Source organism: Chiloscyllium punctatum, chromosome 40, assembly GCF_047496795.1.
Source record: "Chiloscyllium punctatum isolate Juve2018m chromosome 40, sChiPun1.3, whole genome shotgun sequence".
NCBI classification, from domain to species: domain Eukaryota; kingdom Metazoa; phylum Chordata; class Chondrichthyes; order Orectolobiformes; family Hemiscylliidae; genus Chiloscyllium; species Chiloscyllium punctatum.
In genome coordinates, this window is record NC_092778.1 from 51,025,673 (window position 1) to 51,049,731 (window position 24,059).

Genomic DNA, 24,059 nt, shown 5'->3' on the forward strand with positions numbered 1-24,059 from the left:
TACTACTTGACTGACGACCAGCTCTCATAGGCAAGACGCACTCCGAGTTTGGAATGAATAGTTGCTCTCAAAGCACTCAATATCCTGAAGATCAGTTACCCAGGAGCAATTCAAAGTTCTATCTAGATGTCACCATTTAGTCCTTAAAATCTGTTTGTCCATTCAATGAGGTAATGGCTAATGTGTGATCTAATTCTGTAGACTCCTGTAACCATACTGAAGACATTTAGCAGAACCTAGGGCATAGAGCCAACATTACAATTACACCTTTCTAGCTCCTTGTTTATCTAAGACAAATAAAATCAGCAAGGTTTTTATTGTTTCCTTTTATTCCCATTTCATAAAATTATTTTATAGTAATTATTATCATCAAATTTTATGTAAGCAATAATTTGAGATTAGATAAAAATGACATTACTCAAATTATATTGTGCAATACTCATAACAAATGCATGAAAGATTTCAGGTGGAATCAATCTCCCCGCTATTTTAAGATGAATAGATTAACACTGATGAAATAATAAGCTGTTAATGTTATTTCACAAACAGCATTGCCTTTCTTACCAATAATGAAATACAGCAAGGCTCCTTTTATGGGGTTTCATTGACTAAATGGTCAATATTTGGAATGGTGTTACTAGGGAGACAATGGGAGCAGTCTGTATCAATTCATCCAGCTGCAACCTTAGAGTGATTTCAGTAAGTAATATTTTAGGATATCATGAATGAGCAATATGTAGTGGGCATAGCATACTTCAGAGGAACAGGGGACTTTGGGTCCATGTTCCCAAAGTTCTTCATCATTTTGCTGGGTCTGTCGTTAGCCAATTGATAGAGAATGATTGCTGTGGTTTGACACCAAATCCATTATTGCAGCATCATAACCAGTATGGCAGAACGCAAACTAGCAAGCCCTGGGTCGTTTTACAATAGTGATTCCTCTATAATAGTGTTAAACAGGTGATAATGAGTCAGGGACCTGCTGTTGTCATGGAGGGTCTTGAGGCACACCATTAGCACAGGTTATGGGTTCAAATCCTACCTTTCCCAAAAGTGTGTTGTAACATATCTGAATAGGTTGATTAACTATATTAGTCATGATTTTCATTCCCACTGAAGTCAATGACAAGCGTTTCTTTTTCCGAATTTCCCTCTACTTAAAACCTCGATTCAAATGTGTTTTGATTTTGTTGTATAACATGTCACAGGGTTGTGAGCTGTTCAGCGAAGGGTATGACATTTAGTTCCATCACAGTATAAGGCCCCAAAAAATCGTGAACATAATTTTCTCTCCCAGGCTTAGTCTGATCTGTTCACTTTCCGTCAATTTACAATATTTAATTATTACCCAACACATACTTGGGTCCCAGGAATCAATCTCATTTGCCAAAGATTTACAATGCAAATTAGATTCAAGCATTTTGGAATGGATGGGATGGCAACTGAGATGGGAAAAATGATTCTGTTTTGGGTTAGGGTTGGATTTAGGATTAGAAGATGCTATGGATGGGTACTGGTGGTGGTGAGGTTTGGGGGTGCGGGTTGGGGGGGATGGTGGTGTGGTTAGTGGGAAGAAGGGTTGAGGACATACCGTCCCCTGGTTGTCAATGAACAGCCTTTTGAAACGGAAGTATGTGATAAGACTTACTGGCTGGTAGTTGGGCAACCACTCTGAGAGATTCAGTCGATTTATTTCAATGGCAATCTTTTTCCTATGTCCAGGTTTTGTTACTCCAATTGCTGTTAGATCCTAGAACACAGAGTTTGTTACAATTGAAGATGCCATTGGTGAACCTGAGACTCACAAATGGAAGCAGTGCTAGGCCATCGCTTACAATTACTAAGTTCACTTCAGCAGGTCTTCAAAAGCTGGCCAAACCATGACACCCTTCCAGGGTCAACTGTGACTTGCTAAATTGTCAGGTTGTAAATGTTTTAACACAACAATGCCACAACAGCACAGTCCTGTCAAAAAAAAAGTTCAGAGTTAACAGGTATTTTAAATGGAGAGGCAAGCACCTCAGGGTACAGTTGCCAATGAGTTTTAGGCCCGCAAATGGAAAATTTCACTTTTATTTTGCAATGGCAGGGCACAATTTTAACCTAGCTCACCCAGTGGGAAGCATAAGGCATGCGCACTTTCACATCAGGCACAATAACATAGTGGCACAAATATATATAGTTTCTCTCTCAACAGGCCCTGCCAAACCTGCTGCGTTTCTCCAGCACTTCCTGTTTTTATTTCAGACTCACAGCATCTGCAGTAATTTGCTTTTATTACTGTCCCATGTTTTAAGTTTCCTGACTGGTTGACTTTGTCGAAAATTACCCTTCGGGCTTCTCAAAACCATTCAACTGGATGCACGTTCCTCGTAGTGTCAGAATCCCAGGTTTGGCCTCAATCTGCATTAGGTCTGCCACAGTCAAGAGTGTTGATGCAACTGGCCTCGCCATCTCTAGGTTGTGAAGGCGCAAGAAATGTCACCAACGTCTGAGTGCTGCTATCCTATAAACTCTCCAAGGGCAGACTGTATATGTGGAGACTGGAAGAAGTCAGTATGGGGACATACTGTGCTGGAGTTCAGTTCTCAAAGAGCTTGATAGCATTATCCACCAAAAGACCATGGAACAACACTGGAGCTAACAGTTTCCATCTGAACTCAGTCTAAACTGCGCCTGGAGGTAACCTGCAACTTCTCCGAAGCTCTGGAATCAGGTGCTGGATTGCAGCGATAAGATGACCACAGCAGTCCATAGTATCATGGTGAGGTGGGGGAAGGATGGTCATTTTAACATAAATTATCAAGACACTGGGGTGAGGGAATTCTCATGAATTCAGATGAAATGCCAGTTGTAAACCAAGCTCAATATTGCTCTTGTCTGACTCCGAAACTCATATTACATTGTTTCCTGGTGGGTGTATGTTGAAAGACTCCCTCATAAATAAGCTGGGAACCTCAGGGTTATCTAACACTTGAATCTGTGGTCTCAGGGCAGTCTTAGACTGTGTTTAGGGGCTGGGGCAACAAGGATGGGTCGGGCTTTCTGGAATGTTATGACTCCAGGACTTTGTAACTCCCCTGCCTTTAGGTTAGACCCTCAGGTCAGTGTTTGAGTGGGTTGGTTTGGCGGGGAGCGAGTTGAACCAGAATGCCTCAAATTGTTAGAATGTCTCACCTTCGGGGCAGGTAAATCTGGTTTAGAAAGTCTTGCCCCTAGGACAGCACGCCTCCTGTTGGTTGAGCTGTTGCCAAAGTTGTGGAGACGTCCATCACTTGCTCGACACTCACCCTCCCTCTTAGCTGAAGGAGGGTGAATGGAGACGGGAGCCTTTGAGAGGGAAAAACGGGGAAAGATCAAGGGCAAAGTGTGAAGGAAGGAAGGAAGGAAAGTACAGCAGACAGTTGTATGTAGAGTCACTGACAAATCAAGGTTAATCTCGAGTTGCTACTGCCTTGTTACCAGGTTAACCTCGATTCCAACCTGACTGTACACACAAAGCCCAGCGCCATTCACTCACAACTTTCCAATTTCATCTGCCTACGCTCAATGCATCTTTGACTGTTTGACTTCTTTATTAACCAGACATCTTGAGTCTCCCTAAACAATTATGAAGCTGTTAACAGGGAAACCACAGGCTTCAGACAATTTCCACTCAATATACAGGGTAATTCCCAGCACCTTCATTTTAACATTTCATCAGCACTGGAACCGTGAGGGATTTTGGCTTGAGCAGGCCAGCTGCTTTCTGATGGCACACGGTATTTCTGGATGACATTGTTCTGCTACCCACTGCCTGGTCAAAATGCATAGGGAGATTGATGTGAGCAGGCATCGTTCCCAATCTGCAGATTTCTTAATAGATTGCCATGAAGTATTGCTTGTTTCATTTTTAGAGACTGTCCTGCACTTTAGTTTTAAAATATCATAGAAAACTGAAGCATCCGCCTGACCTCAAAAGCATATACAAACAACCAAGGAACAAGAGTAGACCACTTAGACCTTCAAGCCTTTTCTCAATAAGATCGTGGCTGATCTGCTTTTAACCTCAACTCTCCATTTCTGCACATCTCCAGTAAACCTTTAGCCCCTTGGTCATCAAAAATCTATCTATCTCTGCAGAAAAACATGTAAAGCATTTGTCTGTGAGGTCTCAGATGAGATTCCAATCAGCGCTGGGTTAACCTTAAAACTTAAGGTGTCACAACATGTCATGGACCTTGTATCTGGACAGTGGATATCTGCTCCTTATCACTATTAGTTTGACCCTTAATGTGGGCACAAGGCTGGTATAAAATCAGCTGTCTTGATTGTCAGTGTGACATTATCAATTAAAACCCCACTAAATGGTGCTCGACAGAACTGTTTGCTCTTTCCATGGAGCCTTTGAACGACAAGTTGCACCTTTTTGCAATTCTGCCTTCGCAGAGTTTGCCCGGCCAAACGGATATATTTTTAGAGGCTTTTTCACCAAAGGCATCAATATGCATCAGCAGAGCTGGAGAAATAAGTTTGACTGGTCCGAGAGTCAAGAAGGAGAGGACACAATGTTAGAATCAATGCCAGGGCATTGAGGGACGAAACCAAGAAACACCTTCAATACACTAAGGGTAGCAGGGATGCGGAATTCCCTTTTCCCAAAAGAGTGTGGATGTTGCAACAACTGGACCTTGCAAGTCAGCTCTGATTATTAAAATAAATGGAGAAAGGGCATTAATTGCAGCTGAGATACGGCCAAACGGCGAAAATTCAAGAAAGCGGCAGTTCTCAGTAATTCCCTGATTCTCACCTGATTCTCTTTCTGTCCTTGGACCTACTTTATCAGACACCAGCTTTTAAAAGCTCAAGAACCCAATTGGTGTTGAGTTTTTAAACTTTTGAAAATATAGGTTCTGTTGCTTTTGAAGAGTGATGGAAGATTACAGACGATTAGTATGAGTCACTGAGTCAGGAAGGATGATTGAAGGGAGACAATTGCAGGCATAACTGGTAAATTGAACAGCAGTGAATGAGGAGTCAGACTACACAACAAAACTTTCTAATGATCTTTGTAATAAACAATGCCAGTCCTCAATAAAAGAAAATCTGTAAATGAAACTTGATAAATGAATTAATGCGGTGTGTCAGAGATCTGGTCTTCTGCATATTCGGTAGACACTGTAAAGAAGCCTGCAGTTTCCCTTAAGGCTGTTCTGAGTGAATAATTGAGAACAATTTTCAACTCCTACGGGTTCAAATGATGTGCAACGGAATATGAATACAAAGCCTAGTACTTCTATTCCATTAAGGTTTAGCGCACAAATCTTGAGTGCGGTATTAGCACATGAACCACTATTGAGTTTGTCAGAAATTGTTTTGTCTGCCATTTTAATCAATTTGTTACTGCTAAGGAAGCAGGCACAGCCATTTCATTCCAACACAAGATGCATTCGGAGGCCAATAGCGTACAGAGAGATTTTGCTCACCAGCACCTCTTTTTAACCGCTATCTCTTCCTGCCGTTTGTGGACTTACCTCAGGGGTCATGCGGCTGATAGTTGGAATGTCATAGCCAGCATTGATAAAGTTAGCAGCATACTGCTGGAGTTGGAATTCACTAAGCCAGTTATAAACTGTCTCTGGGCTCTGGATAAAGGATGACAAAAAAAAAATGGAACGTGAAAAGCGCGTTAGAATTCGGCGGTAAAAAATCTAACCTTAAGACATTCCTTCCTCCAGAAATCTGTTTAATACTGGAGATAGTCAAGCTCATCACAATAACGTTAAAGGGACCATGTCATATTGCAGAAAGAATGTGTAAGGCACGAAACTCTATGGAGCCAACTGGATGGAAGAATGGGTTGACATGACAACAGCCATACAATCGTGAGCATCCGTTGCATTTTTTGAAACTGCTCAGGGCACCCTTATCATTACTAAGGATTCCATTCTCCCTTGGTAGTCTCCTTGTTCAAACCTGTGGAGATTCTGTCAAGGAAGAAGACATTTTTCTGCAGACCGATACAAATCTTTCAAGTCTTCTTTGACTAACTCCAGTTGCTATGGCAACGCAAGGTGCTGTGGTCTGAGTGGACTAGGCTTGTTGAAGATTTGGGACCCAAGATAAATAAGTTCCCATGGCAGCGCCTGTAACTATTACTGACCTGTAAACGAGCGCAATCAGAAATTCAGTGAACTTTCTTGTTGTGTCCCATCATTCCACATCCTTCCCCTCTGCCAAGCTAAATAAAGAATGGCTTTGTGCTCTCAGATCATGAGTGGACCATCCCATTAGGCTACTGAACTTTAAATCTGTTCCTCTGGCTTTTGCCAACTAAAGTAAAAGTGACGCATAAGAATAACAGAGCCACTTTAATGTGTTATGAAACTACAGAGGTTACACAAGAGGGAGGCTGGTGGAAACAGGGTTGAAGGGTCAAAGCATGAAGTCTCAGAATGGGATGAATGTGGAGAAGAGTAGGAGGTGGGGTGCAAATGAGAGACTTCCTGGTGTTCAGGGCTATGGTGGGAAGTATACAGTGGGAGGCTCTAAAAGGTTGATTGAGGAGACAGTACAAAGGGAAATGTTCGAAGTTAGGAACGAATGGTGTCTGCCATAATGTTAAAGAACTTGAGAGCACCTCCCACGTATTGGAGGTGAGAATGAAATGCAGGGGTGAGGAGTTCAGGAAACGGTGGACTTATTCACAGTTTACATTGATACCCACCATAACTCAGAGGATTGGAAACTAAGAGCTCCTTTTGTCAAAGTCACTGCCCATGTGGAACTTACTCAACAAAAGTCAGGGCATCCCTGGTTTCGTCGGATCGCAGCTGGGACAATGTTATGGATGTTGGCAAAGGCTTCAAGGTCCCCAGGCTGGGGAGAGGAAGCTCAAAGAGGAACGCTCCTGTCCATGACACATATCTTGATGCTTGTATGTGCATGTGGTCTTTTGAGTATTGATTGTGGTATTCCTAACAATACAAACTGTCCTGTGGCTCAGCAAGTGATAACCAGAGTATTGAGTACAGGAGTTGGGAGGTCATGTTGCAGCTGTACAGGACATTGGTTAGGCTACTTTTGGAATATTGTGTGCAATTCTGGTCTCCTTCCTATCGGAAGGATGTTGTGAAACTTGAAATGGTTCAGAAAAGATTTACAAGGATGTTGCCAGTTTGGAGGATTTGAGCTACAGGGAGAGGCTGAACAGGCTGGGGCTGTTTTCCCTGGAGCGTCAGAGGCTGAGGGGTGACCTTATAGAGGTTTATAAAATCATGAGAGGTATGGATAGGGTAAATAGACAAAATCTCTTTCCTGCGGTGGGGGAGTCCAGAGCTAGGGGATATTGGTTTAGGGTGAGAGGGGAAAGATATAAAAGAGACGTAAGGGGCAATGTTTTCATGCAGAGGGTGGTATGTGTATGGAATGAGCTGCCAGAGGATGTGGTGGAGGCTGGTACAATTGCAACATTTAAAAGGCATCTGGATGGATATATGAATAGGAAGGGTTTGGAGGGATATGGGCCAGGTGCTGGCAGGTGGGACTAGATTGGGTTGGGATATCTGGTCGGCATGGACGGGTTGGACCGAAGGATCTGTTTCTATGCTGTACATCTCTATGAATCTTAGAACTGGTAATTAGAACTTAGTCACACAGAACAAGAAGTCTCCTGGCTTTGTGGAATGAATTGGGCTTAATCGTAACAGCAGTCCCTATGTTTATCATGGAAACAACCTCCCCAAATGTAATTCCTAAGTTATATACCGCAGTACAAAGAATATCTCTTTTGAGGGAGAGGCTGGAACCAGAGACACAGTTTAAGCAGTCTCCCATTTAAGATGAAGAGGAGGAGAAATGTTCTCTCTCAGGTTGTTAGCTTGTGGAGTTGTCTTCTCCTGAGAGGAAGGTCATTGACTATTTTGAGGGCCAAGTTAGATTCTTGAGTGACAAGGGAGGCGTGATCATCAGGACAAACAGGAATGTGACTAGATTAGAAACAGATTAGCCATGACCTTATTAAATGGTGCAGTGGGCTTGATGGACCAAATGGCCTGGTTCTGCTTCTAATTCACATGTATATACGTACGAATACTATGTCTCCATTGATACGGGGTTCTAATTACACCATGACAGTTTTCATTCCAAATGTGCACAGCCAAATGGGACACAATGAATGGCTCTAAACTAGAGACTGAAGAACTACACAATTACCACCCCCTTCTCACTAATGCTAACTCCCTCTTTAGAATATATTTGATCTTGGTGTGAGCCAATACAGAAATGGTAATGAATACAACTACAAGAGTGGATTTGCAAAGCACACGACATTTAACAACATAATCGTCAAACCCCTTGCAAAAAACTGCTTCACATTTGTAAGGTAACATTGACAACTGAATGATGTATATGTGTGCCTGCATTCAAAATGTGAGCATGATTTAAAAACAAAATCTTTCTGAAGCAATTCATGAAAATGTACACGATAGCCATGCTAATCTGACAAACTGATTATCTGGTAGAATACCAGTGGCCAATAAGCGTATGCAGATTGAAGCAATTCCATTTTGGAATGGCTGTCATTTGAATGAAATGGATTGTATTTGGAGAGAGAATATCATCGTATTTGTCCACTCATCAGGATAAGCTGCTACAGTTAAGGCGATCAAAGCGGATGTTAAATATGACATGGGTATAAAATTCAAATGCTAATTAATTTTTTAACACAGAATTTATTGAAAATATTTGTCTAAAAAATGTCACTGATCTCATACATCGTTTTGCTGAAAGTGTCGACTGAGATCATGGATTCAGGGCCTACTCCAACAGCGTTAGATCAAAATCATCACGGAGGGTACAATACTGAGGAAGTGCTGCTCTGTCAGAGATACAATCTTTCAGACAAGGTCTTCCCTCTCAAGTGAGTGTAAATAATCCCACAGCACTGGTTTCACACTGAGGAAAGAGTTCTCCCAGTGTTCTGGCAAATATACCCCTTATCCACTATCACTACAAACAAACTGTTTTAGTTTCTGTGAACACATTGCTCTTTGCAGGATCTCGCTGTGCACAAGTCAGCTGTCCTGGTCCCCATAATCCGACAGTGATTATGCTTTACAACTTATCTCATTGCGTTAAAGAGTACAGAGTTATCCAGCAATATATGTCCCTCCCCACCCCTAACAGCATTCCACAGAGACCATTCCCTCCATGACTCCCTTGTTAGGTCCACCCCCACTCCCCCCTCACCCCCCTTCCCCCCCCCACCACCAACCCACCCTCCACTCCCAGCATTTCCCTTGCCACTGCAAGAGGTGTAAAACCTGCACCCACACCTCCCCCCTCACCACTGTCCAAGGCCCCAAAGGATCCCTTCACATCCAGCAGAGATTTTCCTGCACATCTAACCACCTCCCCTACTGTGTCTGTTGGTGTCGATGTGGTCTCCTCTACTTTGGGAAGACAGGACACCAACTTGCGGAATGTTTCAGAGAATTCCCCAGGATACACGCACTTAACAACTCCACCGCCCTGTGACCAAACACTTCAATTCCCCCTCCCACTCCGCCAAGGACATGCAAGTCCTGGGACTCCTCCACCATCAAGTCCGAGCCACCCGAAGACTGGAGGAAGAACACCTCATCTTCTGCCTTGGGACCCTGCAACCATGTGGCATCAATGTCAACTTCACCAGTTTCCTCATCTCCCCTCCCCCTACTTTATCCCAGATCCAACCCTCCAACTCAGCACCGCCCTCTTGAACTATCCTACCTGTCCATCTTCCTTCCCACTAATCCGCTCCACCCTCCACTTCAGGCTATCACAATCAACCCCACCCCCCCCCCATCTGCATCCACTTATCGTCTTCCCAACTATCTTCACCCCAGCCCTAACCCCACCCCTCGTATTTATGTCTCGGCTCCCTTCCCCGCCCACATTCCTGATGAAGGGCTTATGCCCGAAACATCAATTCTCCTGCTCCTCAGATGCTGCCTGACCTGCTGTGCTTTTCCAGCGCCACACCTTTTTACTCTGAGTTATCCAGAGGTCATCGAAGGTAATGTACCAGTCTCCTGACTGTTTATGAAGTTTGGAGTTCCAACAGGCATGCTGATCAATATTCCAGGGTCACGTCCCACCAGCTCCTATCCAAAGTTTTGGGGATGGGGTTATGTTGAACTCTTGGTGTGGAGGAACATTTGTTGTGAGGGTTCATGAAATGGGGATGGACAGAAGCGGCCCCTTCTGAAAGAATGAACTCAGTGCTATGGTAGTAAAGAATCGGGGTAATGCCGGCCAAACAGCTTGTTGGTTTTGCTTGACAGGATTACTAAAATTTACAAGTATTGATTCCCTCAGAGATTGATCATTTTGCCAGTGACTTTACTGTGATTTGCACATGCCCAGAGTCAGGGTTATTTTCACTGAGAGCCTTCTAAGTTACAACTCTATCTTGAAGTGAAGAAAAGGGACACAATTCGGCATGAGGACCGAGGGGGTGAGGCTAAGCTGGGAGATGCTATCTGGACAGTGGGGTCAGGTCACTTAGATAAGAAAGCAATGTGTCCTTGAGTACTGTCCTGACATAAGAATGAAAGATCTTCAGAGAGTGACGAGAGAGGGGCCACAACCAGCCTCCAGGTCACTAATACGGAAATAAGGGGCATGCCATTCGGCCCATCAAGTCCACACCAACCCCCTGAAGAGCATCTCACCCAGACCCACCCCTTACACTATCCCTGCAATCTTGCGTTTCTCATGGCCAATCCACACTTTTGGACAGTGGGGGGAAGCCCACGCTGAGAATGTACAAACTTCAAACAGTCACCCAAGGCTAGAACCAAACTCAGGTCCTTGGCGCTGTGAGGCAGCGGTACTAACCACTGAGCTACCGCACTGTCAGGTCACTCTGGGAGATTTGCTGCTTTCCCCTCAATACAACCGCACTAGAAAATACCATTGTCCATCATGATCCTTCAGGGATATATCACAGTCCATGACCTAGTTGTCTGAAGTAAATTCCAAAAATCACTACATTCAGTTTCCTGCTCTGTAATCACTGAGTTCCAGGATTTATCCTTTCGTTCTATCTGTCTTCAGTTGATCAAAAATAAGCCTTTTCTGAGGCTGCTTCTCAACATTTTTTTGCAAGGTGATAAACTTAGCAACTCCTTTACGTCTTTAAATAATATAATTGAAGCAAGAAGAAATATTGGCTTTCTATTGTGCAGGACATTGCTATGTACAAATCAGCTGCTGTTCCTCTACATTAAAACAATGACAGCACTTCAAGGAAGAATCAATTGATGGTGAGGAGCTTAGTGACATCCTGAGGTCATTAAAGATACATATGTCTATATATAATTATTTTCCTCACTATCCGATCAATGGTTCCTGCCTGTTGCTTGCTATGTATCACAATAACTAACCCAGTGATCGAATACTACCTGTGCTTGCATTCCCACATATCTGTGGATCACTAATTAATTTATCAATTAATTACTGCCTGTAACTCACTCCCAATTCTCCGTGAATGCTTAATTAAGCCAGAGGTTAAATACTGCCTGTCTCTTTTCCATATGTGCATGGATCAACAATCAACTATTTGATAACTCTTCGATATCACCAATCTCAAATTAAACAATTAATCTGCAAGATATATGTCATACCTCACTCACATGGGAGTTTTCTGTCAACGTAGGTTCAGCTCGAAATGAAGTGAAATTCCGCCCCTACCATTAACACTGTTATTTCCCACACAGGTTAACCCAAGATCGTTCACAGGAGACATCATATAATCAATTATTTTTCCAAAACAGCAGTGGAGCAAAGACCAGTGACGAAGAGACAGGAATAGAAGCAAGGCTCTAGTAGTTCCCATGGCAACACACGCATCCATAAGTTTGTCTTTCAGCTTTCATTTTGAAACAAGTTACAGCGAGAGGGAGACACGGACCATTGACAATATTATCCAGGCAGGGGCTGATTTTACAATCCAATTTCAAACACGTCCTCAATTTGAACAGTAATCAAGCAATAATCAAGCATCGGTTCTGCAATAGGATCTGTCCAATGGCTTTAAAAATATCATGCTCTGGATATACTCACAACATGAAGGGTTCTTGTGGCACAGTGATAGCGTCCCTACGTCTGTGCCAGAAGACCCAGTTCAAGTCTCCAGAGATGTATCATTACATCCTTGAACAGGTCAGTTTAAAAAAAGCTTACAACTTAATGCTGCAAGACCCGCTGGTAATAAAGGACTTTCTTGAACTTTATCTGCACCCGCCTTGAAAGATGATGTCAGTGGTTTAATAAACAGCTACTGCTAGCTAGTTGTGTAACTGGATATTGCACGAATACAGTAACACAGACTTAACCTCTCACCTTGAACCGATCAAAATGATAATTGGTATCAATCTTTTCCTGGCTCTGATTATCATTTTTATTGATGGCCTCTTTATGTTCTGCCGAGGTATGTTGATTTTAGTTCCTCACAGTGTCACTGACTGTTGCTGACCTGAAATGTTGGCCAGTTATCCAGGTCTTTTGAGGAGATGAAACTGCCAAAATGTTTCAGAAAGCCTTTTGTCTGAGTGGGGACAGAGTGTATGTATGTGTCTGCATGTGTGTCTGTGTGCATGTATGTGGCTGTGTGTATGGTGTGTGTGCATGTGTGCGGCTGTGTGCGTGTGTGTTGCTGTGTGCATGGTGTATGTGTGTGTGTGGGGCTGTGTGATCATGTGTGTGCATGTGTGTGGCTGTGTGCACAGTGTGTGCATGTGTATGGCTCTGTGCATGGTGTGTGTGTGTGTGGCTGTGTGCACGGTGTGTGTGTGTGGCTCTGTGCATGGTGTGTGTGCATGTGTGTGGCAGTGTGCGTGTGTGGGGCTGTGTGCACGGTGTGTGTACATGTGTGTGTGCGTGCACGGTGTGTGCATTGTGTGGCTGTGTGCACGGTGTGTGTGCATGTGTGCGTCTGTGTGCATGGTGTGTGTGTGTGGCTCTGTGCATGGTGCGTGTGCATGTGAGTGTGGCTGTGTGTGAATGGCGCGTGTGAATGTCTGTGTGCGTGTATGTCTGTGTGCGTGTATGTATGCATGTTTGTGTGCACGTGTGTGTCTGTGTGCGTATGTCTGTCTCTGTGTGTGCACGTATGTGTGTGTGTCTGTATGTGTGTGTTTGTGTCTGAGTGTGGAGAGGGGTGCCCGATATCTTTCTATCACCGTGACATCTTTCCAGCAGTGGGAATGGTGGCTGAATGGCAGTTAATGGCCACTTTCGACCTCCAGGAGAATTTTGCCTGCATCAGCCTGTGGGCTGAGTGGGTTGTTTTTGGGAGTGGGAAGAGCGGGGGCCAGTGGGGGAGGGGCAATGGTGGTTGCAGTTGGTTCCTCCCTAATGGCTGCTCCAAGGCCCTTGGACAGGATCTTCAGATGCTATGGCACTGCTTTTCGTAATGGCCAAACTGCCTCTATGATCGCCAAGGCCTCTCTGCCTGGCTCGTTGAGCAAAAACCAAACATCCTGCAGTGAATTCTTTAAGGGACGGCACGGTGGCACAGTGGTTAGCACTGCTGTCTCACAGCGCCAGAGACCCGGGTTCAATTCCTGCCACATGCACATTCTCTCCGTCTCTGCGTGGGTTTCCTCCCACAGTCCAAAAATGTGCAGGCTATGTGAATTGGCCATGCTAAATTGCCCGCCGTGTTAGGTGTAGGGGTATGGGCGGGTTGCTCTTCGGAGGGTCAGTGTGGACTTGTTGGGCCGAAGGGCCTGTTTCCACACTGTAAGTAATCTAATCTAAAAAAAAGTGATTGTGCTGCAGCCCAGACATTAAGAGACCAACAGGTGCCATAAGGTAAGCTTTTAAACTTGGTTCATCTGTCTCCCTTGGCTGGCTGCTGTGACCTCTCAACCCTTGCAGAGGACACTAACAAGTGTAGTTTCTGAATCTAAATTCCAAATTTTTACAATGGACTGTGATTTGAGCATAGTGCATCAGGGATCCAGTTGTTGGCTGGATGGAATTGCGCGCAGGAATTTTTGTTTACAGTTTTTTGGGGAGTTGGCTAATTTTCCCATCAGGCAATCTTAACTGTTTCCCACAATTCCACACATAGTTGCCAATTACAGTTACCTTTTATCAACGGTATCCAGCCATTGAATTGGATTGATCCTGGGGTTGCAGTTCCGGCAACAGTCATCACTACTGGTGGCGCTGTTGAGGCTGCTGAGCTGCTGACCATCAGTGGCACTATGTCTCCTGGGATTCTGTCACCGGCCAAAGCTGAGTCACTTCCTGCTTTCTGCTTCAGGGGGTGTGACTATCGCCTTCTCCAAAAATTTCAGTTTGATACTTCTGTCACTTCCTGCACAGATGTTGCCTGACCCGCTCGGAATTTCGACCATGTTCCATTTGCAGTCCAAGTTTCAAGCACTTGTTGTATGTATTGTACTGAATTCAAAACAGTACTGAATGTGCCTTGGTTTGGCAGAGAAACAGAACTCAACACGGTCACATCCAACTGCAGCCCAAACCTTGAGTGCACGAGCATTTTAAAATAACCACCGTTATGTCTCAGACCCTTGAGCCGTTAGAGCCACCACTGGCAGAATGGGGTCGATGTGTTTCTCTTCACTTTTCCCAGCACTTCTGTACCACAAGAGTCTGCTTGGTTTTATTATTGTGTGCTGCTTCCGTTTCAACCATATTCCATCCCAATGCTCCACTACAACATCTTACAATCTCTATGTCTTACAGATGTCATTACTTACTCTCACAGTGTCTTCAATTGTCTTACGTTAATATCACTTCAGCTGTTTAACCTGTATTCTGCTTTCCACTTAAGTAATTTGCAGATTACTGTTTTTTTGAGCTTGTATGCATGCATGCAAGTGTGTGTTTGAATACAACATTTGTCTGAAGTAGGATAAGTGTATGCGCATGTGTGTGCATGCGTATATTTGGGCAAATACGTGTAAGTGTTTAAAGGTGTGTAAGTGACTGCATGTGTGTGTGTGTCTGTGTAAGTGGGTCAGCATCTGTGTGCAGGTGCATAGGTTAGTAGGTATATGGGTTGTACAGGTGTGTGGGTGTGTGTATGGTTGGGGAGGTGTGAGTGTTGGTGGGCAGATGAATGGATGTGCAGGCATGTGTGTAGAGATACGTGTGTAGGTTGGTGTGTGTGCATGTGTTGGCTTGTGTAAGAGTGCATGTGGGGATTTATATATAGATGGGTGCATAGGTGCGAGTGTGTGAGTGGAGGTTTTTGTGCAGGTGGGTTTGCGTGGGTATTAATGTCTGTAGGTATGTGCGTGCGGGGGGGTGTGTGAGGGTGTGGGTGGGTGTGAGTGTGTGTGTAGGTAGGTGTGCGTGTGTGTCAGTGTGAGTGTATGTGTGCAAGTGTGTAGTGTGTCTGTGAGTGTGGGTATCTTTGGGTGTGTGTAGGTGTGTGCATAATATGCGTGTGTTGTTTGTGTGGGTGAGTATGGAGTGTTTGTGGGTGTAACTGTGTGTGAATGTGAGTGTGAGTGGGTGGGTGTGTAGGTGAGTGTTTATTGTGTGTGGGTGTGTGTGAGTGTGGAGGTGGGTGTTTATTGTGCGTGGGTGTGTGTGAGTGTGGAGGTGGGTGTTTATTGTGTGTGGGTGTGTGTGAGTGTGGAGGTGAATGTGTAATGTGTGTGGGGTGTGTGTGAGTGTGGAAGTGGGTGTTTATCGTGTGAGGGTGTGTGTGTGTGGAAGTGGGTGTTTATTGTGTGTGGGTGTGTGTGAGTGTGGAGGTGGGTGTTTATTGTGTGTGAGTGTGGAGGTGGGTGTGTAATATGTGTGGGTGTGTGTGAGTGTGGAGGTGGGTGTTTATTGTGTGTGGGTGTGTGTGAGTATTGAGGTGGGTGTTTATTGTGTGTGGGTGTGGAGGTGGGTGTTTATTGTGTGTGGGTGTGTGTGAGTATGAAAGTGGGTGTTTATTGTGTGTGGGTGTGTGTGAGTGTGGAAGTGGGTGTGTATTGTGTGTGGGTGTGTGTGAGTGTGGAAGTGGGTGTTTATTGTGTGTGGGTGTGTGTGAGTATGGAGGTGGGTGTTTATTGTGTGTGGGTGCGTGTGAGTGTGGAGGTGGGTGTTTATTGTGCGTGGGTGTGTGTGAGCTTGGAGGTGGGTGTTTATTGTGTGTGAGTGTGGAAGTGGGTGTATATCGTGTGTGGGTGTGTGTGTGAGTGTAGAAACGGGTGTTTATTGTGTGTGGGTGTGTGTGAGTGTGGAGGTGGGTGTTTATTGTGCGTGGGTGTGTGTGAGCTTGGAGGTGGGTGTTTATTGTGTGGAAGTGGGTGTATATCATGTGTGGGTGTGTGTGTGAGTGTGGAGGTGGGTGTTTATTGTGTGTGTGTGTAATGTGTGTGGGTGTGTGTGAATATGGAGGTGGGTGTTTATTGTGTGTGGGTGTGTGTGAGTGTGGAAGTGGGTGTTTATTGTGTGTGGGGTGTGTGTGAGTGTGGAGGTGGGTGTGTAATGTGTGTGGGTGTGTGTGTGAGTGTGGAGATGGGTGTTTATTGTGTGTGGGTGTGTGTGAGTGTGGAGGTGGGTGTTTATTGTGTGTGGGTGTATGTGAGTGTGGAGGTGTGTGTGTAATGTGTGTGGGTGTGTGTGTGAGTGTGGAGGTGGGTGCTTATTGTGTGTGGGTGTGTGTGAGTGTGGAGGTGGGTGTTTATTGTGTGTGGGTGTATGTGAGTGTGGAGGTGTGTGTGTAATGTGTGTGGGTGTGTGTGTGAGTGTGGAGGTGGGTGTTTATTGTGTGTGGGTGTGTGTGAGTGTGGAGGTGGGTGTTTATTGTGTGTGGGTGTATGTGAGTGTGGAGGTGTGTGTGTAATGTGTGTGGGTGTGTGTGTGAGTGTGGAGGTGGGTGTTTATTGTGTGTGGGTGTGTGTGAGTGTGGAGGTGGGTGTTTATTGTGTGTGGGTGTGTGTGTGAGTGTGGAGGTGGGTGTTTATTGTGTGTGGGTGTGTGTGAGTGTGGAGGTGGGTGTGTAATGTGTGTGGGTGTGTGTGTGAGTGTGGAGGTGGGTGTTTATTGTGTGTGGGTGTATGTGAGTGTGGAGGTGTGTGTGTAATGTGTGTGGGTGTGTGTGTGAGTGTGGAGGTGGGTGTTTATTGTGTGTGGGTGTGTGTGAGTGTGGAGGTGGGTGTTTATTGTGTGTGTGTGTAATGTGTGTGGGTGTGTGTGAATATGGAGGTGGGTGTTTATTGTGTGTGGGTGTGTGTGAGTGTGGAAGTGGGTGTTTATTGTGTGTGGGGTGTGTGTGAGTGTGGAGGTGGGTGTTTATTGTGTGTGGGTGTGTGTGAGTGTGGAGGTGGGTGTGTAATGTGTGTGGGTGTGTGTGTGAGTGTGGAGATGGGTGTTTATTGTGTGTGGGTGTGTGTGAGTGTGGAGGTGGGTGTTTATTGTGTGTGGGTGTATGTGAGTGTGGAGGTGTGTGTGTAATGTGTGTGGGTGTGTGTGTGAGTGTGGAGGTGGGTGCTTATTGTGTGTGGGTGTGTGTGAGTGTGGAGGTGGGTGTTTATTGTGTGTGGGTGTATGTGAGTGTGGAGGTGTGTGTGTAATGTGTGTGGGTGTGTGTGTGAGTGTGGAGGTGGGTGTTTATTGTGTGTGGGTGTGTGTGAGTGTGGAGGTGGGTGTTTATTGTGTGTGGGTGTATGTGAGTGTGGAGGTGTGTGTGTAATGTGTGTGGGTGTGTGTGTGAGTGTGGAGGTGGGTGTTTATTGTGTGTGGGTGTGTGTGAGTGTGGAGGTGGGTGTTTATTGTGTGTGGGTGTGTGTGTGAGTGTGGAGGTGGGTGTTTATTGTGTGTGGGTGTGTGTGAGTGTGGAGGTGGGTGTGTAATGTGTGTGGGTGTGTGTGTGAGTGTGGAGGTGGGTGTTTATTGTGTGTGGGTGTATGTGAGTGTGGAGGTGTGTGTGTAATGTGTGTGGGTGTGTGTGTGAGTGTGGAGGTGGGTGTTTATTGTGTGTGGGTGTGTGTGAGTGTGGAGGTGGGTGTTTATTGTGTGTGGGTGTGTGTGTGAGTGTGGAGGTGGGTGTTTATTGTGTGTGGGTGTATGTGAGTGTGGAGGTGTGTGTGTAATGTGTGTGGGTGTGTGTGTGAGTGTGGAGGTGGGTGTTTATTGTGTGTGGGTGTGTGTGAGTGTGGAGGTGGGTGTGTAATGTGTGTGGGTGTGTGTGAGTGTGGAGGTGGGTGTGTAATGTGTGTGGGTGTGTGTGTGAGTGTGGAGGTGGGTGTTTATTGTGTGTGGGTGTGTGTGAGTGTGGAGGTGTGTGTGTAATGTGTGTGGGTGTGTGTGTGAGTGTGGAGGTGGGTGTTTATTGTGTGTGGGTGTGTGTGAGTGTGGAGGTGGGTGTTTATTGTGTGTGGGTGTGTGTGAGTGTGGAGGTGTGTGTGTAATGTGTGTGGGTGTGTGTGTGAGTGTGGAGGTGGGTGTTTATTGTGTGTGGGTGTGTGTGTGAGTGTGGAGGTGGGTGTTTATTGTGTGTGGGTGTGTGTGAGTGTGGAGGTGGGTGTGTAATGTGTGTGGGTGTGTGTGTGAGTGTGGAGGTGGGTGTTTATTGTGTGTGGGTGTGTGTGAGTGTGGAGGTGTGTGTGTAATGTGTGTGGGTGTGTGTGTGAGTGTGGAGGTGGGTGTTTATTGTGTGTGGGTGTGTGTGTGAGTGTGGAGGTGGGTGTTTATTGTGTGTGGGTGTGTGTGAGTGTGGAGGTGGGTGTGTAATGTGTGTGGGTGTGTGTGTGAGTGTGGAGGTGGGTGTTTATTGTGTGTGGGTGTGTGTGAGTGTGGAGGTGTGTGTGTAATGTGTGTAGGTAGGTGTTTGTTGTGTGTGGGTGCGTGTAAACGTGTAGGTGGGTGTGTAACATGTTTAGTTGGTTGTTTGTTGTGTGGGAGCATCTGAGGATGTGACACATTCTCTTAAGGACATTAATGAACAAGTTAAATGTTTACAAAATTCTGGCTGATTTCACCGTCATTCTGCAGTGGGTAATTTTACCAGATTTAATTAACTGAACTCACAATGTGCCTCTGTGGAATTTAGATTCACATCTGCTGGATTACTGGTCAAGTACCATATACATGAGACCAAGACACTCAGATTAGAGGGACTAGAAGCAGCAGCTTCAGCCAAACCATCAAATAGAGCAAAGTAGCCACAGGAACGTACATGAATCTGGCATCGATCTGTCTGAGAATCAGTCATTTCTTGTGAAACCAATTTTGTAGCTTGGCTTAATCATATCAATAAGTACATGATTAAATACAATCCCAGAGGGGAGACTGAAAGTTCATTCCGACTACAGGGAAACCGTCCAAAAGACAAGGAAGTCTTTCAGCTTTCCGAGAGAACCGATTGGCAGCAAGTGGAATGTTTGATTTTATAATACAGCCCCTGAGCAGCAGATGCACTGTTTGTTTTCTTGGCATGGCTTTGGGGCCTTATTGCTAGGCAAGCTGTCACTTGGTGGCTGCTCTCATATGGCACAAACAGCAACCATGAGCCACGAGTGGATAAAGAACAGAATGACACAATCTAGACTGGGTCAGTAGAAAGACTGAGAAGCAACTATCTCTCTTTTATATTATTGCCAATGGCTTTCTCAAAGACTGAGCAGAGACATGATGGGCTGATTGGCCTCCTTAGGGTCCTGTGGGATTCCTTCGAGCCCCATCGACACTGTGGGAGACCAGGCACATTCTTATTGAAGGTACCGTGCAAAAACATTTGTCAGGGAAGGGTTAAGAGCACATTCTCAAAGGCGACAGTTACTCACTTGAAAAACCTGTACATCAGTCTCACAATGAAGTGAAATGCAATGTAAATTGGATTGGTTATGTCTGTCAGTTCATTGAAAGGAATTTCAGCAGATCCAAGTCTTTTACAAGAATAAACGATTACTCACCGTCTTCCTGCTCCGCTCTCACCAGAGATTTAACTGTGTGGAATGAAAGAGAGAGAAAGAGAGAGAGATAGAGAGAGAGAGAGAGAAAGAGAGAGAGAGGCGTGGAAACCAAAGGCTGACAGCTTTGAACCACTGCAGCTTTATTTAGAGAGTCTCTATCACGGTGGCTCCCACACTTACTTACCTTCGTTTCTGACTGTGCCTCAGCTTTCTTCAGCTGCGGCTCACTGTATGGTTGTTCTGCCAAGGGGCAGCTGGATCCGCTCTGGTGCCGGGCAGCTCCTGCAACAAAACAAATCGAGAATATCAAACAGGCCACATTTACATCTTTGTGCATGCATCAAACCTAAACTAGAACTGCACAGATTTGACAGCGTGCAAACAGGTCATTGCACGCTGGTGTTTGTGAGGTGTACGAATCTCCTCCCACACATCTTCATCTCATCCTATCAGCAAAACCATTCGTTCATTTCCCACTCATCACTCTGTTCGGCACATCTTGTGCCTCTGCGCCACTCAGCTCTAGGTTCAAGTTTAACTCCAGTGCCACTCCAGTGCAGTGCTGAGACAGTGCTGCATTGGCAGAGGTGCTGTCTTGTAGATGAGACATTAAGCCAAGGCTGCATCTGACTGCTTTGGTGAATGCAATATGTTACGTGGCACTATCTCGAAGCAGGGGAGATCTTCCCCGTGTTTAGGCAAACACTTGTCTCTTGGTCAACATCACAAAAAATAATGAACTATCTGGTTATTACCCAACACTGCTGTCTGTGGGAGTTTGCTCTGTGCAAATAAGCTCTTGTGTTGTTTGAATAATGTATGATGTGACTACACTTTAACAGTATTTAATTGGCTGCAAAGTGCTGTGAACTGTTCAGTCGTCATGCAAAGCACTATATAAATGCATATTTTTTTAAAAATCAAACACATCTATGTTACCAATCTCAACTCTTCTCTGTGTCAGTAAGCCCCAGTTTTTCTAAGCAGGTTTTCCTGAGATTTCTGTTGGATTAACTTATATTTATCACACCAAGTTCTCGTCTTCCCTGTAAATGGAAACATGCTCTCTAATTCTACCCCATCAAATCCTTTTCAAATGTTAAAGATATCCATGTGACCACACCTTAAGCAGGAAGAATCAAGCTTATCCAATCTTTCCTGATCGAGAGAGCACCTCTGTTCTGGTTTCGTGCACGGTATGTGCCTCAGCTGGCTGAACAGAACCTAATCATGTGTTTGAACCAGTCCACAGTTGGGGGATACCATTGTGAAAGGGTTAATGAAGCCTGTTTTCCTAAGGTACAGTGTGAAGAAAAAAGGTGGAAGAATAATTTCACATTTGGCAGTATTCCCGTCAACCGATGACCGGTATTCCGTTGTGAATAAGCTGAGTGCATGGCTTTGTAAAATGCCATTTGTGTTGGACTTCTTTTGATAACTTATTAAATCTGTGAACCTTGTCTAAACATGCTTGTATCCATTGTGGATTTGTACTTGACCAGATCCCTAAGTCTTACAATTAATTGTTAAATTGGATTTCAAAATTGGACAATATATAGAGGCAAAACCTTTTCTGCCTGATTAATGTGAGCATTGGACAGAAATTTGTGGAAATGGGGTGAAATCCAGCAAGGAGCTTCCTAATATTGGAAAGAAAGAACCCCTTTTCCAAATCAAGTGTTGGATGGTGAACTGAAATTCTCACTGGTGAGCAGGAGCATGTCTATTTGTATGGAATCTTGCCCATTAATCTCTCATCTCACTTCATCCATTTGCAGTTTCCCACCTGCAGAATAGAAACTTGAGACTGAGAATTCCCAACATGAAAGTCAGAGTGGGTACCTGGTGACTCTGACTGGCTCCTCTGGTTCTTTGTCCTGGCACCCAGCACCAACATTCAGGGCACACTGCATGGGCAGCAACCACACGCACCTCACGTCCATAGACCTGTGCCAGTCTCTAAACACCCTCAAGGCACATTTCCTATCCACTTACACCTTTTCACCTTGGAATGCAACAACAAATTGGATTGTTGCTGCTATAACAGTCTGTGTGTACCCAGCTCACAGTGTGGGTTAGGCATCATCTCAGGGCCTCTCACTTGCTCTGTTAGTGCTCACTCACATTGTGCCTACCTCAATTCCTGCAGCATCCCTGCCCTGCCTTTTGGCACTTTGGCCCCTCATCTTCAAGGATCAAAGTACTCGTGTCTTGCTGAGTACAGGCAGCTTGTCATGCTGATCCACACTGACCAGTCAAACTGGATGGCACAGTCTGAAGTGAATTGCACACCGACTGCATGGGCATCAACAATGTCCCAGACTCAAAGTGGAGATTAATCCTCAGTCAAGTCAAAGGTGGGGTGGGGACCTGGGCTGCTCTCAGTCAGGGGGTCCCAGTACAGTGAGACAAGGCAACATCTGCAATCTGTCCAATGGCTTGGCCACAGTGGGTTATCCACTTGGGCAGTCAGGACTCTGGGGAGAGCCTGTCACATTACAGTCCCCAGTCAGTCCCACACATTCAGTCAAGGGATGCACACGTTCAGCGCTCAGGAGTCTGCACTGGGTTGAAGCTGTCCGTCCGTCCAAGTTAGTCAGTGGGTGGGCTAGGAGGTCAGCACAATGAAAGTCAAGGAGGGTTACCACAGGAACACAGCAGTGGTAGGAAAGTGGTGCGATTTGATGCTGGAGATTTGAGTCAGCAAGCTAGGATGCTGAGGGGACAAAGATGGTGAAGGGGACAATCTAGTAAAAAGGGGGAGAGCCAATAGTGCCTGGGAGGTTATGGGATGTTGCGGGGAGGGTGCCAAGTATGAACTGTGTTGCTTTTCATAATCACTGAAATTCCTCAACGTGAACAATGAATGGAGATGGCTGTGGCCGTGCCCATATTGCGCAGAGTCAGTATTATCTTTTCTTCACTTCTGATGGTCAGGATTCAGGATGGTGATCAAGAGGTGACCACATCAATAGTGCAGTTACACAGGACCATGTGCAAACATATCATCGTGCATCTGAAAGGCCTGCACTGTCCAATGTTGTTTCTAATCCCTTCACAGGATGAAGGCATCACATTTATTGCCCAGAGGGCCACTGTTGTGAGCTGCAAACGCTCCTGATTGTGTCATTCATTGGTCTTTGCAAGTTGAAGATAGTCATGTCTGTGAAGTATAATTCTTCAAGGGCGACCTTAAAAATTGTGGCCTTAAAAGCTGCTGGCCAGAAAGTGCAAAAATAATGCTAGATCTCCTGCAGCTGTACTTATATCCTACCAGTTGGAGTTGTAAGTATAATGCAACATGTTCTTACATGCAGCTATGCCATTTCTGGCTGTGATGGGCCTGGTAGGTCCCAATCTTAGTTTTCATGCAATCTCTAACTCTCTGCAATATGAGTGCTGATATATTGGAATAAGGTCCAATCTCAACGGGATCTCAAGGCTTTTCATGGCCCTTCGTTGTCAGAGTGCTCTGGTTCGGCTGTCCAGAGGACTATGTTATGCCGTCATTTCTAAGTGATGTAGAGCACTGACTGCTCACGCAGATAAATACCTGCTTTGTTCCTTGTGTTGACCACACAGGATCATTGAAAGGGTTGGATCCAGCCACAGTAGGGGCTATCATTGCTGTTGCTGTGATGCAACCGAAGTGCAGAGAAATTCAGGTTAAACCAGCACCAGTTGTCTTTCTTTAATAAGAGAGCAACTCTATGGTCTGTAAGACTATGGCGACTTTACCTTTGCATCTGTGATTATCGATACCAAGTCTTGGAAGTCTATGCCAGGTGCCCAGGGATCTGTCGTGATGCCTTTATGTTTAACTGGAAATCTGTGATTAGCATATGTTACAACACAGGGTAAACCCTTTCATTTAATTTAAACCAGCAACACAGAGAAGATTTATCCCATGCGGTAATCTGTGAAAATTGGAGAGGCCAACAAGTATTCCCAAAAGTCACTACTTAAAATAAAAATTAACACCATTTTAAAGGTCTAACAGAGAATAATTAACCAACAACTATTTACAACTCTTTCCTCTAACCTATCATTTATTTTCCTTTCTATAATGGGCCAACATGGTGGCTCAGTGGTTAGCGCTGTTGCCTCACAGCGCCAGGGTCCCAGGTTCGATTCCAGCCTTGGGCG

The 24,059-nt window shown here is 45.1% G+C and overlaps 1 protein-coding gene across 9 annotated transcripts in view; it reads right to left on the reverse strand.

Annotated features, from left to right (window-relative positions):
* caskin1 (CASK interacting protein 1) overlaps positions 1 to 24,059 on the reverse strand; it is a 692,879-nt gene that overhangs the window by 45,502 nt on the left and 623,318 nt on the right. For 3 of the 9 annotated variants that reach the window (XM_072559871.1, XM_072559867.1, XM_072559864.1), the window contains 4 exons: positions 20,098 to 20,195; positions 5,514 to 5,624; positions 3,178 to 3,330; positions 1,649 to 1,750 (listed from right to left, as the gene is read on the reverse strand). In XM_072559871.1, the coding sequence (XP_072415972.1) occupies positions 1,649 to 1,750; positions 3,178 to 3,330; positions 5,514 to 5,624; positions 20,098 to 20,195 (464 nt within the window). The remainder of the gene's footprint in view (positions 1 to 1,648; positions 1,751 to 3,177; positions 3,331 to 5,513; positions 5,625 to 20,097; positions 20,196 to 24,059) is intronic. The other 6 variants (XM_072559873.1, XM_072559866.1, XM_072559865.1 and 3 more) reach the window with 5 other exon arrangements.